The 16,620-nt window shown below is 35.5% G+C and overlaps 3 protein-coding genes across 6 annotated transcripts; all 3 read left to right on the top strand.

The window, feature by feature from the left end:
• The first annotated feature begins 935 nt into the window (after positions 1-935).
• Positions 936-12,538, top strand: LOC117204436 (solute carrier family 26 member 6-like). Of its 4 annotated transcripts, none has more exons than XM_033441838.1 (14): positions 936-953; positions 4,049-4,162; positions 4,894-5,055; positions 5,485-5,595; positions 6,424-6,596; positions 6,948-7,115; positions 9,818-9,919; positions 10,145-10,278; positions 10,381-10,543; positions 10,950-11,126; positions 11,271-11,543; positions 11,752-11,913; positions 12,113-12,239; positions 12,328-12,538. In XM_033441838.1, exons 2-14 carry the CDS (start codon positions 4,066-4,068, stop codon positions 12,489-12,491), a joined length of 2,013 nt encoding a protein of 670 aa, XP_033297729.1. In that variant the 5' UTR covers positions 936-953; positions 4,049-4,065; the 3' UTR covers positions 12,492-12,538. The 4 variants fall into 4 exon arrangements, with proteins under 4 accessions (XP_033297729.1, XP_033297728.1, XP_033297727.1 ...); XM_033441837.1 differs by lacking the exon at positions 936-953 and adding an exon at positions 1,187-1,438; XM_033441836.1 differs by lacking the exon at positions 936-953 and adding an exon at positions 1,914-2,349.
• Positions 12,539-13,145: 607 nt separating this feature from the next.
• Positions 13,146-14,003, top strand: LOC117204439 (signal peptidase complex subunit 1-like). The gene is made up of 3 exons (XM_033441840.1): positions 13,146-13,279; positions 13,431-13,490; positions 13,570-14,003. Exons 1-3 carry the CDS (start codon positions 13,235-13,237, stop codon positions 13,750-13,752), a joined length of 288 nt encoding a protein of 95 aa, XP_033297731.1. The 5' UTR covers positions 13,146-13,234; the 3' UTR covers positions 13,753-14,003.
• Positions 14,004-14,998: 995 nt separating this feature from the next.
• On the top strand, positions 14,999-16,067 carry LOC117204437 (signal peptidase complex subunit 1-like). Its single transcript, XM_033441839.1, has 3 exons — positions 14,999-15,279; positions 15,411-15,470; positions 15,542-16,067. Exons 1-3 carry the CDS (start codon positions 15,235-15,237, stop codon positions 15,722-15,724), a joined length of 288 nt encoding a protein of 95 aa, XP_033297730.1. The 5' UTR covers positions 14,999-15,234; the 3' UTR covers positions 15,725-16,067.
• The last annotated feature ends 553 nt before the right edge of the window (positions 16,068-16,620 follow it).

Raw genomic sequence — 16,620 nt, 5'->3', positions numbered from 1 at the left:
TCAAATTGAGAAAAGTATTTCTTTGGTACCCTACACGTCCTAACACCTCAAGATAATCCCTGCAATAAAGAGAATTTCGTGCGAAGTAAGACTAAAGCAAAATCTAAGACTAAAGAAGCGATATCAGTATCAAAGTGCATACAAAATACGTAATGGGAATTAACAATTCTAATGCATCGCAAACAGCTTTCCTGATTAAGACAAAGAAACGAGTGTTGGAATTCTTATTCATTTAACTACCGCGTGTGCTTCTTCCTTGTTAGATTTAAAGCAATCAACGAGCCATTGTTACTAATTTGCTTTTCCTCTTCCTAAAATATTTGACAAGTAGAACATCTTTCTGTCAATTTTCTCGTATTGATCGCTCTTTTCAATACTCTCTTCGTTATTACAAAGTAGTAAAAATAATCCTATTACCGAGCTACGTATAAACGTCAGTTAACTGATATTTTATCCTCCAATCTTATTATGGCGCCAATATTCGATCGTGCTTACATTTATAGTATTGCAGCATTCTAAGAAAATCATTGTTACGAATAAAATATTCGTTTCTACGAACGATGCAACATAAATTGAAATACGTCACCAAGAGATTAATAAATCGAAACTTCCAAGTGTCTACTCTCAAAAATAAATTTCGGCGTATTTCGAAAAAGAAGAATCATCGCAATTTCAGAAAACACAGCTTGTTTAAAATGTTAATCACGACTTCATGGTTCTTTCAATTAACTATCACATAGGTAGAGACAGAAAGGGGAGATAAGGAAGGAGACGTCCATAAATCGTCGAGCTCTGTGTGTTAACAAAACATGGGTTTTGCAAAATTCTGATTGACGCCATAGCACCTCGGATTACGGGAGAACGGGGTGTCCTCGACAACAGAACGTAACAAAGTTAAACAAGAACGCTATACTCGACCGACCCAGCGCTCGATCAAAAGTGAAATCTCTCTGGTATGTACCTCATAGTGCTCCCTCGAGTTCGCGATTTTAGTTGGACTTCGTTAGCGTCGACAGACTAACGTTCGTCGATCGATCGACCAGCGCTCGATTTTTCTATCATAACACGCGTTTTCATCTCTTATTCTACTTTCTATATTATTAATATACAATGAATATCTTCTAATCGAGTATATTTTATACCATAATATCCAGAAAGTATCGTACTATTCTATGATATTAAATCAAATAATTGTCAGTGAAATTAAAATATTATCGCTTTAATTGCTTGCAAATTCAATCTCTGGAGGATCTTTAAATTTATTTCTTCGTAAACCATCGTTAGATTTCACACAATGCCTTTGTTGTGTTTCACTGGTGGAATCATGGAGTACTGAAGGAAGAAGATTTGTTCTCGTAAAGAGTTTCAGTTCATCTTTACGCCTGATAATTGGAATAAACGTGGATTAAGAGGAAGTGTGAATCTCGCTAAACCGTCGGTAAGCATCCGAGTTTAAAATATCGTTCCAACGAGATAAGTGGTGATTTGCTCGTTTGTTGGAAATTTTTTCCTCGTTTCCGCGGATTTTTACACCATCGCTCTATAGACTTCGACCTGCTTTCAAACGCAGCGTCAACATCCCCGTGCTCGATCGACAACTCGAAGATCGTATGATGTAACTGTTAAACAACGCTGTGTATTTGAGAGTAAAACTCACGTGATAAACTCTCCAGAACATTTCTCGCCAACGGCCACTGCGTCTGCATCTAAAAATGTTCTTTATCTTCTGTACTGGAAATATTGACTGTTGAAGATCGATCTAACGGTTTATTTCATCAATGCACGACAAGTATTCGATTCGTTGATGCATTTTTTACTAACAAGTGTTACGTTGATTCGAAATATTTATGTATATTTATCTATGTAATTTTATTTATTTATATAAATAATTATATCTATACTTTATAATAAGTACTGATTATTCGTCAACAAGGAAGAACTTCAGTTTACTTGTTATACTTTTCATCCTTGTTTAAGATAACTTTCATTCAACATTCTCAAGAGCAATGATTTACGACGGTTATAAAATGTACTTGCATCATTGTATTTGTTGCTTCGGTTACGTGCTGATTAATTATTTCCATATTAAATTTCGTATCGTATGATTACAAAAATTTGACACCGCGAACATGAAGTGTAGAAGCTAAGAAGAAAACTATACCTGTGGAAAAGAATGTGTAAATTGGAAATATTTTGTGCAACGTAATGCACCAAACACCAAATATGTGATTTCACGTTGATCACATGGAGAAAACACACTATAAACGCAGAATCGGGTCGCGAGGGTTAAAATCCTCGATGACGCAATTTCATCTCGTGAATCTCCAGCTTCGTTCCACGACAACAGAGGTATCAATTTCATTTTCTAACTGGTCAGACACGCAGTTACATCGGCCCAATTAAGCATCTTAATCGAGATGAAGTATCATCACGGTCGTTATCCGAGGAACGCGCGTTTATTTGACAGCTCTTGGCCCGATTACCGGCACGTGACTCAGTTCCAATGGAAAACACACGAGCCAAGCGTCGCGTTCACGTTTGTTACGTTAGTAAGCGATAGACAGCGCAGCCGAGTTATCATAGTGTGTCGATCTTTTGTCAGACCGCGTTTTCCTTTTCGATACAACACGTAGCGTTATTCAGCTGCTCGACACGCTTGCGTGCTCCTGAGAAGCCGCAAATCATACCGTGCAAGTGGTACACGTCTCAGCACCACCATGACAGGTCGCTCTCTATGGGGTTTCCCCGGTCTATCCTATAAAAAAGCGTGGTTTCGTTTCGATCGAGATCGATTACTATCAGTGGAGTTCTTTTCTTTGATCAGCAACGGAGGATATTTAAAATTTTGAAACGTTGGGAATTCGAAAATTTGAATTTTTGAAAATTTGAATTTTCGAAAATTTGAATTTTTGAAAATTTGAATTTTTGAAAATTTGAATTTTTGAAAATTTGAACTTTTGAAAATTTGAATTTTTGAAAATTTGAAAGTGTGAAAGTTTGCGTTCAAAAAAATTGTAAGATTTGAAAGAGAATGTGAAACTTTCGGAAATTACAAGTTTTAAATTTTGAACATTCGAAAATTCTTAATTTTAAATTTGTCTTTAAGACAAGAATGATCGAATGCAATGACTTCATAGTCGTCGGAAGAAAATTGAGGTCAAAATGTCGTAGGTTATGGTCAATCGAAGGATTTTATATTTCGATGATATCACTATCTATACTCACACGCGTAATATATAAAGATTGCAACACTCACAGTCTCATTGAGGCATTTATTTTTGAGCTAATTGATTCCAAAGTGTTTGATGGATCGTACGTGATGGAATATATTGTTACCATTCGAGTATTTCTTATTTATACCGCGATTTCACAATGAGATTCAATTGAACGACGTTTAATACGAACTTAGATTCAAGATGTTGAGTCAAACAAAATACGATGTGATCGTGATAAATTTATATTTTCCAACTGAAATTTAAAATTCAAAATTAACCATTTCGATCTACCAATCTCCCATCTCGAAAGAACACTCATTTAATTATCCGCTCTAATTCACCGAAAGAACTTCGACTTTCAAATTATCACGTGCAACCTTTGTTCGAATTTTACAAAATTCTTTTCCACTTGGATAATTTCCACCTTCCAATATCATAAACTTGACATTTAAATTCTCGCGCGTCCATCGAAGAATTCCAATTGTTGGTAAACTCCTCCTTACGGCACTAATAAGCACGCGCTATACGAGACATTCCATTTAGAAAGTGGGAAAGGCCACGTGGTTAAATACCTATACTCTATAATTTCTTATTCGCATGTCTGAGATAAGTTTACGTAATTTTGCGTAAGCAATACCGATAAACTGTTAACGCATAAGTACTTGTACGTTTGTTGTCTCAGTACTTCAGTTACGTGTAATAATACACGTTGTCCGAAACACGTATTCTGCATTTAACACGGTTCCTACGATGTTATATGCCAACAAAAATTTCGCACACCGGTTTGAATGAAAGAAACGAGAAGGTCTCACGAGACGCGAACTAATTCACAGACGATCTGAGCGACGAGATGACGGCACTCAGCCCTGAACTAACGGTGAGACGACCGGTCTATCAACAGGACGAGCTTGATCACTTGTTCAAATATGCGAAGCCGAACGAATCACGTAAGTATCGTACGCGGATTCCCAGCGAGCGAATCCAAGAATCATGGCGCCTCGCCAAGCCGCGATGCTTATTTACCATCAGGCGTCGCGTAATTGCCGCGCAATATACTGTGTTTCGTCTGATCAAAGGAATGAAAATTAACGACTCGTTATATAAACTTCGAATCGAAGAATCTAGCAAGGAATTTTTTTTCGCATTTCAATTACAGTCGAACGTTTTCTTTCCTTATTGTGCAACATAATTAACCGATTTTCGTTATTACAGGTTTACGATAAATATTATCTACGATTACCTAGTAATGTTATCGTGATTATCATGTGGAGAATTTGATTGTAGATATTCATAGTTGCAACAGAAACTGAATATAACGTGTTATTTGTGTTTGCTATATATATATATTTGTTATTGTAACGACTATCGTTAGCAAGTAATATTTAGCTTTCACGCTTGTACTATTTTGGGACTAGATTTCTGTCGTAATAATAAATCTTTATACTAGCTTTCAAATCAATCTCTTTTCCTTCTAACGACACCCTGGAAACCTTAATTACTGCCCACTTGTTCCATGATTAATTGACGGGTTCGGAGAAATAAACGATACGAGGGACAAAATCATTAATTCAGGAAAACTAGGATTAAACCTTCAGACAAAAATCTCTATACTACTAGACATTCTACGATAATAAGAGTACAAAGATATGGCGCTCATGAATGATGGTCGATGTCACAGTTCTGAAGAACATCTCGATGAAATGCAGAAAGGTCAAGCCGATGACGATTCTGAAGAATACCATACCCCTTATCGGATGGTTGTCGGCTTACAATTGGAAGACCGATTTACTGGGCGACATCATTGCTGGAATCACCGTGGCAGTGATGCATATTCCTCAAGGTACGAACGTTTCCAAAGAGGCATTTTTATGATTAATACAAATAAGGATAATAAATTCACTTTGAGATATGAATGAACTGATGCCAGTTGTCGAGAGATGTCTGTTTATCCTGAAAATTTGAAGTCTTATGTTAAGAAAATTAGAAGTACAGTGTTTGGATCGTCTGTCCTGTCTCGCGTTTGAGTATCTTATTATCAGAGCTGAGTGTCAATGATATAAATCTAAAGAACAATATTAAAAATAGACGAATTTTGGTACACGTCCAGAGTGGAAAATTCTTTCATAATAATTTGGAGTTAGAGTCTATTTAGACGAAGAAGATCGACAGTCCTATTACTCGATAAAATTTATTTTTCCTATACACTTGATCTTTACCGATCCAAGGGGCCAAAATCATTTTTCCCATAATTAACGCAATTACTTTTCAGGAATGGCGTACGCAATATTGGGCAACGTTCCGCCAATAGTTGGTATCTACATGGCATTCTTTCCTGTTCTTGTGTATCTCTTCCTTGGCACGTCAAGGCATAATTCAATGGGTAAACAGCAAACAAACATGATTCAGTAATTTCAAGACTCTCTTGATAATACTAACGATGATTCTAAGTATGTAACGTGTTACGAAATACGGAAGCTTCACGACTGTTCTTCTTCCCCTTTTTTCGTTAACCATCGATTAGTAGTCACTTGCCGAACTTTTACCATTTTGTACAAGAGTTACATGTACATACCTTTGATATTAATGTTTCCTCCGAATGTTTTCTCATATTCGTCCAGACGTTAATAAATTTAATCGCCGATTTCATAATTTCGTAATTTCAAGGAAACAGTTTTCCGTGATTCTAAAACTGAATAGTCCTCGTAATTCGATGAAGCTTCCTAGTATCCGCTTCCTTCTAACTTTCATTTCGGCTTCACTTTCCAACCTTGCTCAGACAAAATCGCCACGCAATTTTCCATGGCACTTGACTGCTTTTTCTCGTTATAATACCATCCGGTGCGTTATTATTACGTATGTTTGTCAATATAGGCAACGAAAGTTCGACTATTCCAGTCAGTAATATCTCATTAAAATAGACATAAATAGACACAATAAAAAAGACACAAATAGACAAGCTTCGTTTAAGTTATAATCAGTTTCAAAAGCTTCATTCCCAGAAGCTTTTCAAATATTTCACCATTAAGAAAAATACCTGTAAAATTATCAATGAAATTTTCGAAACACCTTCATGCTGACCGTAGACCATTATTTTTACATACAACTCATATAATACATTGACGACTACTAATGTCTAAAAATATACAACGATCGAAGTTAAAAATTCGCACAATTTAATAGTTAAAATAACCGGTCTGTTGATATCAAGGTACCTTCGCGCTGGTTTGTATGATGACCGGAAAAGTGGTCACGACCTACAGCTCTCAAGGACAACTGCCGAAGAACGCGACAACAGAAAACGAGCTATTATCCTCGACGAGTAATCGATATTCCCCCGTGGAAGTAGCCACCGCAGTCACTTTCGCCGTGGCCCTGATTCAGGTAATCTTTTACCGCCTCGTTACCGTTTTTCTTCAATCTACGAAGTATTTGGATCTACTGGAACGTTCTATCTATTTTCCTACATGTAGAATCTTCAAACGTAAAATTGTTAAAGGTAGCGAATTAACGAAGAACAATTCCTTTTTTAATATCGTGTATCATATAAATGGTATTACAGCTTTACAAATTTTCTAATTACTCCGTTAGAAGTGTTATTTTTAGAAAATACATGCAACTAGACCTGGAAAACCCCAAATATAACTTTTAATTTTCTAATTAATATTTTTATTTCTTAATCTTTCGATTCTTTCTTAATCTTTGATTTTTCTCATTGATCTGATAATCTTTCAGTTAGTAATGTATTTATTGCGATTGGGAGTGGTTGCATCGCTTCTAGCAGATAGTCTCGTAAGCGGGTTCACCACATCCGCGGCGATTCACGTGTTCACGTCGCAAGTGAAGGATCTACTAGGACTGAAAAACCTACCTAAACGCGTAGGACCCTTCAAGTTGATCTTTGTGAGTATGAGATTCTTAACGGTAGGCGTAATTTCCTCGTCTGTTCTCTGACAGTTTAAATTTTGGATGAAAAAGAATTTCTTTTTTGTATGAAATTAAAACCTTTGGAGAACAGTCGAAGAAATCGATTATACTAGATAAGTAAGTATTACACGCGAAGGCCACAGGAGAAATCATTCGATTTTTACGAGAGAGCAGTCTGGAAATTCGAAACGTTCTAAAGCAATCTCGCGTTATTGCAATTTTACGATTAAAGAAAAAAGTAATTTTCAATTCGTTTAATGTGTTATAAATATTCGTGAACTAAAGCGAAAATCGGAAACTGAAGTCGGATTATTTGTTTGTTGAGCGAAATTTATAGGAGAAAATAGAAGGTTGTCGAACTAAATGTAATTGATACGAGTGGAGAGACCTTTAGTTAATTGATCGAACTGCTTGAACCATCGACAGGTGTGTTGTCTACTTACTTTCTCCTAGAACGTAATATAGGAAGTTAGGCGAATAGTTAGGAGAAAGATACAAACAAAATAACCTGCTGAGCTTAAATTAGAAAATTCTAGTAACATGAGAAATGCAAAAATATTGAAGAAGAGAATGGAGAAACCTTTTTATACAAAATTAAAACTTTTAGAAAGCAATCGAAGAAATTAATTATACAGGAAAGCTTAGTACACGTATTTATTCGTCGTAGTAACTATCATAAATCTTTAAAAATGTATATAACACTCTACGTACGACCGTGATGAATATAATTGACGTCCGACACGTGATAGTTTACCAATTATGTAGTTGCTGGCTAGTTAATCTTTTCGCTTCCATAATTAACGATGCTGTTTGTTCTTACATACGTATATTTCAGTATACCGTTGGAGGAAGAATTAATTAGCGTAACGAAATTTTTCCATGCGATAACAAAGTTTACCAGGCTGTAGAATAATCAAACAACTTCTTTTATTTCTCATCGTCGTAATATTGCCAGTCGCATTATCAAGTGTTTTCTTTATATGAAACCGTATTTTAGCGAGACCTTGTAACAGTGAACCAGTTGAAAAATGTATGGTTTTTAAGTGTGTGATTTTCAAGTGCAAAACAAGCACAAGGAACAATGAGAAATAATAAGAAAAATGTGACTTATACAAAGCAAAGTGTTGAACTTCTTTTTTCGTGTAATAAAATTCGGCTAAAAAAAGATTTCTTCTTCCGCGTAAAATAAAAATGTATATCTCGTCAGCTGTCTATACACGAAAACCATCGTTAAAAGATTTATGGACTATTCGATCCTTGAAATTCTCCTTCATATGAATTTACTTCTTTGTAAAGGATTAACGAGCCGTATCGGCAGACCTCAATTTCAGGTACGTGTAAACGAGAAAACCACTTATCATAGAATTTTATATCCTTCCTCTTCGGCAAACGTAACACGTGTCTTAAAAGAAACAATAACTTCCTCGAATGAATGAATATTTTATTCGTAATATTACTCACTTTTAGCCTTGATACTGTAATTGATTAATTTAACAACGAATGTTAGAATTATAGTATTATTTTCATTTCGTAAAAAAATATTCATCCGAAGAGCAAAGGATGTCCCAAAGTTTCGAACAGAAGCGTACATCAAATTAAACAAAACACAATGGTCGCGATAATCACATCAGAATGTCCAACACTTTACTTTGTTCTTTTCGTTTCCGGGTCTCTACTTCCTTCAAAGACATTCTGCAACGTTTCTAATAGTTTGTTCCTGATGTCGTTAAAGAGGAAATAGCACGAGAATCAAAAAGTACCGGTTGTTAATATCATCTCGTCTCGTTTCCTTTCATACCAAATACGTCGAATACCGCATGCAACACGGTCGATTTTCCACTTTGTCGTTTTCAACGCGGACTATGCCGATTTCAAAGAACTCGGTTCTTGTTTCTATCCGGAGACAGGTGAACGCATGAAATGCCAAATGAAATTCCGACAGTGACTTTCTAACAATTTCAATTGCTCATTGAAAGAGAGAAACAAGTTCCGAGACATCCGGAATCCCACGATTCTATCTTGGAAAATGGAAGACTTCTTGTGGAAAATTGTTGGGAAAGAAAAAGTAGATTTCAAGGCTTTGTTAACACTTTAATTTTCCACGTACGCGTGTACCTTAAATTAAATTTTCATTGAGGAAGTATAAAAACAAAATCACAAGTTGCCGTCAAAAAGCTATTTCAAATTCAAATGTCACCGAATGGCAAATGAAACCGAAACTTTCTCAAAATTAAATAATCTTGCGCCACTTTGTAGGCAACCTAATTTGAATTTCTTCAAGTGGATTTTCTTTTTGGTCAAACTAAAGAAACCGCAGAAACGAAAAAGAAACTGGTTCCAATGACAAAAGACCTTCGCAATCTTCGTAACTTGTTGATCAATTTACACCTGACAAAAGGATGTAAAACGTGCTGCGTTCGACGATTAGGCTATTGTTACAGCAATACAGTTGCAAATAATAGAAACGAAGGAAATAACGTGCGTTTAATGTAACAGTACTTTCACCGATTGTGTTTCACTTACATAAGGGGATTGAACTTTTGAGATATAACTTTATGGTGGATAATGACACTTACGTAAGATGATCGTGTTTGTTTGTTTTATTTAGAAGACATTGTAACGAGATTTTGGTCTTAGGAAGCTCAGTCCCTAATTATGGTTGTTTAATGTCGTTTTAGAGTTACGTGGACTTCTTTAACAACTATCAGTCTATCAATGGGATTGCTCTCCTGCTATCCTGTGTCATCATTTTGGTTCTCATTGTCAACAATGCGTTAAAGGTACTTTCCAAAGACGAATTAAAATATTATTTTAACTAACAGCATAAAAACCTTAGAGATTATATTGAAATATTATAAATCTTAATAAAACTGAATTTCTTATACTTCATTTCAAGATTCTTCGGTATTTAAAAAATTTCAGTTTTAATATTTTCTAAAAAAAAAAAAAAAAAAAACAGAGCCAGGTAGCTGGAGTTACACTAAAAAATCGTATTTTATTTGCAGCCAAAGTTCGCGAAAATAAGTCCATTCCCAATCCCCATAGAAATGCTAGTGGTTGTGCTTGGGACTGTCCTCTCAGTGTACGTGAACCTTACAGAAGTTTATGGGATCGCGATAGTGGGTGACATCCCAATCGGGTAACCAAGTTTCTCGAAACTGTATTATTCACGATAGTTGTGTCGTGTTTCATTGAAACAAAGCAACATCTTTATGGTAACTTTCTCTTCCATTGCTTCCAGTTTGCCGTCTCCGACCTTGCCACCATTGTCTTTGGTACCGAGCATTTTATTAGATAGCTTCATCATTACTATGGTGTCCTATACTATATCCATGTCCATGGCGTTAATCTTCGCGCAGAAACTCGGTTACGATGTGGACTCGAACCAGGAGCTAATGGCGCAGGTTTGAATGTATATTTAACTTGGAAATTTCGAATGAAATTTGAATTGGAATTTCTGGTATATAACCCACGTCTGAATTATGATATAGAAATATTCGATTGTATGACCATTAAATTAGTCTTGGAATGCATTCAAGTACATCGCATGAAGCAACAACGTGTGTAGTCACACGATTAAAATCTGATGCATTGTTATTGACATTTTAATTAACAGGGGAATCAATTAAATAATTCATGTCGTAGACTTGACCTGATTCGTCAAAGTCAATCTCTTTTATCTATCGAAGCTGACACCGCGACCGCTTTAGAATTAATATAGTGCGATAGCAATCAATGTCACGCTGTATGAAAGACAATGCAACTCATTTACATAAGAACCTAATTATCGTCACCCTCAATGATTTCTAGGGTGTCGGAAATCTAGTTGGATCCTTCTTCTCTTGCATGCCATTCACAGCTTCGCTCTCTAGATCCCTGATCCAGCAGACTGTCGGCGGACGAACTCAATTAGCTAGTCTAATATCCTGTGGAATTCTAATTAGCGTTTTACTGTGGATCGGCCCCTTCTTCGAGCCTCTGCCACGGGTAATTCACAAATATTTGAATCATTCTTAATTATATAAAATACAAAAATCTAATAAAAATCTGTACAATTTTGAAAATCGACAAATTCAATCGATTATACGTGTAAGTTTCAAGTAGCTAATAAAACATTATATTTCCATATAGTGTGTTCTAGCCAGCATCATCGTGGTGGCTCTAAAGGGGATGCTAATGAAAGTGACAGAATTTAAGAAATTCTGGAAATTGGACAAAACGGATGGGGTTATCTGGGCGGTGACATTCATATCAGTAATTCTGATGGACGTGGAATATGGTCTTCTAATTGGAATCGTGTTCTGCATCGGCAAATTAATCCTCTTTTCTATCCGTCCTTACACCTGTTCACTCGCTCTAGTACCTGGTACTGAGCTTTATCTGGATACCAAGAGATATAAAAGCGTATGGAATAATGATAGTCTCTCTTTTCTTTTCTTTTCTCTTTTCTCTTTTTTTTTTTTTTTTTTTATACATTCTTCTTATCGAGTTACGTTAAAATGGGAATCTATTTCGATTAAAGCGGATTTTCTTTTTCGTATCGTGTATTTCTCGAGGCGGTACAGGCTGAAACGAGTTTGAGATAGATCTAACACGGAAGTCGTATTTTCAGACGGTAGAGCTGCCGGGTATAAGAATATTTCACTATTCAGGCAGCTTGAACTTCGCCTGTCGGCAACACTTCCGTGACGAGGTATATAAAATTGCTGGCCAGACGCCGAGAAAGAAACCTAATGGAGGCTTCAAACACGACGAGTTGAAGGAAGTTAGGAAGGTAAGAGATGCGATATAGAATATCTTCCAGTATTTTACAATAGTATCCAGTATAATATAATCCTGTTAGTAAAATTATTATTTAAATCGACAAGAAGGAATATCAACGTTAACTATATCCTCGTTACACCAGCCCGAAGAAACCATAAAACTGCCGACCCACTTTCGTAGAAAATTAATTTCCTTGTCATTGTGCACAGCTGAGAACCCTAATACTGGACCTGAGCGCGGTGAGTCACATGGACCTGGCGGGCGCAACGACCCTGAGAAACCTGATCAACGAGTACTGTGAAATCGATATATCGGTGTACATCGCCGGGTGTTCCGGTGAGTAGAATCGCGTCGCGGAACCGCATGATCAAACCGGAAGCAATGTTAGACCCAATCGATACGCAACGATTTGAACACATTGTAGGACCTGTATACGAGATGATGAGAAAGTGCAACCTGTTGGAATACAAAGGTGGCCTGTTCGCCGCGTTCCCCACCGTGGCAGATGCCGTGCATTTTGCAAGGTCTAACACCGAGCCAGCATGGAGTTCGCCGATATACGACGACGCAACTGTCGCCAGGCTCTGATTGCCTGAATACTAATCGCGACTACATGCGGCGAAGTTCATTCATGATTCCCAGGGAAAAATTTCTCAATCAACGTGATCGACTGACAATTTAACTGCCATGTTATTTCTAGGCGCATGCATTTGATTGTTTGATGAGAGGAATATTGGAAATGAGAAGTTGTGAGATGTTGAAGGATTGTAGATATAACTTTAAAGAAGAGATGATTATGATAGGATTGAATTTTGTATGTAGATAGTGTTTGTTAATGAAGAATATGTCGAAATCAGTTCGAACAAATTGCTCAAGAAGGAATATTGTGAAGGTTGAATGTGTTCATCCTGCTTGATTCATTATAAATCGTATAAACAATTCTGTGCCACTATCGTTTTAAAAGATATTAAAAGCACACTATCTCGATGTAGTAAATAAAACTTAGAATTGAGTGTGAAAATTGAATGATATTTATACGTGCAATATTTTTGTAATAACAAGTAATGTTTTGTGTATTATAAAATTATGAAACGAATAATATTTATAGATACACTTCCAGAATACCTATTTATGATATTTCTCTAAATATTTAGTATGTTTAGTATAAATATATAACCTGAAACTACTTAAAATCATCATAATTCGCGCCACAGCAGAGCGCACGTGAGAAAGCACGTCTCAGCGCATGCGTAAATAATATCGCGTAATCCACGTCTAAATGAAAGCTTGTTTATGTGAATCGACCGGCAAGTCACTGTCACTTTTCTAAAATGAGTGCATGGATACAATATATCAAATCTATTCCGACGCACATAGTAAGTTTACAAATTAACCTCACAAAAGTAATGTTATGACTTTTTAGAAGTGCATAACATTTGTGTTAGGTTATGTTATTTTACTACAACAGGTGTTTATATATATTTATACAAATTCGTACGTTTCCTGATTAAACAATTTTCTTTTCAGGACTATGATGGCCAAGCGCGAGCAGAAAAATTATCAAGAGTCATCATAACACTGTTCGCGGTTGGATATTATACATCAAATATTGATGTTCAATTCAACTTTATAAGGTTACTTACATATGCCTTATTTATGTTTACAGGTGGTTGGACTAATTTGGGGATATGTTATTCAGCAATTTTCACAAACAATGTACATATTAGGAGCGGGATTTGTACTGGCAGTTTTAATTACAGTTCCACCGTGGCCTATGTACCGTCGTAAACCTTTAGACTGGCAGAAACCACAATCTGAAGTTACAATTAAGCAAAAAAAGAAGAAATAGTTTACTGTCATTTTTAACTATACTTAACAATATTTTGTTACAAAGTGTTACATGATAATACTTGTTGGTTCAAGGCAAAAATACATGTTTCGAACATCACTTTCCATTGTAAAACCTGTACTTATGAATGTATTAATTTATGAGAAAGACTGTAATAAGAAAAAGTACTACTTATAGCGAATGTATCATGATTATATTAATATCCTAAAAGATTCTTAATTCAAATAAAAGAATGTTACAAGATTGTCAAATATTCGATGTTTAAATCGACTCGATCTTTGATTCTCGAAGGCGAGAACGTTTAAAATAAAACGGCGTGTATTTATATTGCGGAAAGAAACATGACCAACATTTCGTAATTCCAACCTGTCGATTTTCTCGTTCGATTGCGATAGTCTCGTAACACAGTGACGCCCTTGAGACATTTTACTTCAATCTCGTTTCGAATTCCGCGCGAGCAGAAACGCGGTTAGACTTATACATGCCGCATGACTCGGTTTCTCCTTTAAAACTGTTACAACAATGCCGGCTAACTGTTGCATACTATTACACGACTAGAAATGCGTTTCCTAACCAATACCGTTGACACATAGAGTATTGTCGACACTACAGAAAAGTTGACTGACTCTCATTATTATATTCCATTTAACTGATCAACGATACGATCTCTAGCACGAATTATGATAATTTCAATTGCAACCTCTTTCTATCCTAACGATACGCAAATTCGATAGAGGGGATGGAAAGCAATGTGAAGGAATCTAAAGATGCAAAGTCTTGAATTCATTTTTTATAAGCGTTAATATAACTTAAGAATCAATATAAGTATATGTGTATGTACATAATCGTTATGCTCCAAACGCAATATATCAGATATCATTGAATTTCAATGGAGAAATTCTCACTTGGAAGCATTAGAAAGTACAATGCACGTAACGTTTGTGCACGTTATATCCGTAAAGTGATAAACCAAAGAAATTGCACAACAATTAAGAAAGTTATAATGTTATAGATACTGATTTATATCAATGATTACAGTAATATCTTACTAATTCAAAGTGAAATTAATGTATCGAACGCTGTTTTCACGCGGAAATAAATTATTTAACGGCCATTATTTTGCAATTTTATAAGTTCGTTGATTAAACTAAAATTTTGACTCACACGAAGAAGGCTATGATTACGAAATCTTATCTTCATTGATGTTTCTTTTATTTCCATGCTTAAAACACAGGTTATTTCAGCAATGATACACAAATTTACGAACTTGAACATAGATACTTATAAATACAACTTATGTACGTAGATATTACATTAAATTTTGTTCATTGTACTTTCTACAAATTCGTTAAAGTTGGCGCTGCTAAGAAACTACCACTACAGTTTTCACACGAATAATAACAATTGCCAACGTGTTAGTCAAAATCTATGACTATACTGTAGTTTGATTGCGTGGAAGTACTAGCTTTATATTTGTTTAAAATGAGTTCTTGGGTGCAATATATTAAATCCGTCCCAACGCATATGGTAAGTTAATTTATTAATATATGTAACTGTCTTTAGTTTTTGTTTTCTTCTTGGTTAGGTTATGTGTCACCATATGTCAAAATTCAGTCAGGTAATTCCTCTATATTTCTTTGAATAAAATTCTTTTTCAGGACTATGATGGTCAAGCTCGGGCAGAAAAATTATCAAGGCTCATCATAACACTTTTTGGAGTAAAGTATTGTATTTAAAAATATTGCGCTGTACAGAATATGCTCAAGATTACAAATCATTTTTTTTACAGATAGTTGGATTAATATGGGGATATGTTATTCAACAATTTTCACAAACAATTTATATCCTTGGTGCAGGATTGGCGATGGCTGCTCTAATTACAGTTCCTCCGTGGCCCATGTATCGTCGTAAACCTTTAGATTGGCAGAAGCCACAGTCTGGAGTTACCACCAAGTTAAAAAAAAAGAAATAGTCTATCCTAATTGTACTTAATAAAATGTTATTCTTGTAAAAAATGCCAGTACTTAGTAAGGATTTACAGCACAAAAATACTTTGTATATCATTTTATAACTAAGCAATGTATTTATGACTGTGAAAGCAATGGATGAAAGTAATGGATGTGACAAATGCAGATTGAATTAATATTTTTTACTTGATCAGCAATGTAGATATATATAGACTAATGTATATAATTCAAATTATATCGTACTATGTAAAGATAGTGCTCGTACCATCAGATTGCATTTACCTTTGTATCTATATGTCAAAATAAGAATAAAACTCATTGTTTAATAAACTCATTGCCAGAATCTTTTATATGAAATTTTAATAATGCCACATGTTGTTTTATGGCATAACAAAATATCGTTAGCAATAGCTTATCTTTAGAAAGTAACGTTTTTTGCGAAACACGAAGATCTATGTCCTCGCTGGGCTGTACTGTATAAAATATCGGACTCAGGATTTCCTTTTCGCCTCAAATCATGATTATATAATATGCAATAATCAAAAGGAAGAAATCTCGTAACAAGGTTGATTCAGTACAAAGTGCTTGATACAGACTGTTGATCGATCGATGTCGTCTTAATTTCGATTTCAATAAATCGGACGAACAATTAACCAGCCGTTTATGATTATATCGCATACCACGAGTCACACGTTGGATTTGTTCCAACGTTTGACTTTCATCGGACACGTTTCTCATTTTCTCTCGTCACACATTAACCGAAGCATATTTCCCTCAAAATCGGACTGGCGACGTGACTTTCACGAGACAGAAGAGGTAGAAGCGTTTTGGATACGGTGGGGATGATTGCAAGCAGATTCTTACGTAAGCGGACAACGATCACAGCCACATCGAAAATACA

The sequence above is a fragment of the Bombus bifarius genome, unplaced genomic scaffold (assembly GCF_011952205.1).
Source record: "Bombus bifarius isolate JDL3187 unplaced genomic scaffold, Bbif_JDL3187 scf7180000007978, whole genome shotgun sequence".
Taxonomy (NCBI): Eukaryota; Metazoa; Arthropoda; class Insecta; order Hymenoptera; family Apidae; genus Bombus; species Bombus bifarius.
Note: the sequence above shows the minus strand (reverse complement) of the source record. Positions and strands in the feature narration are given on the sequence as shown.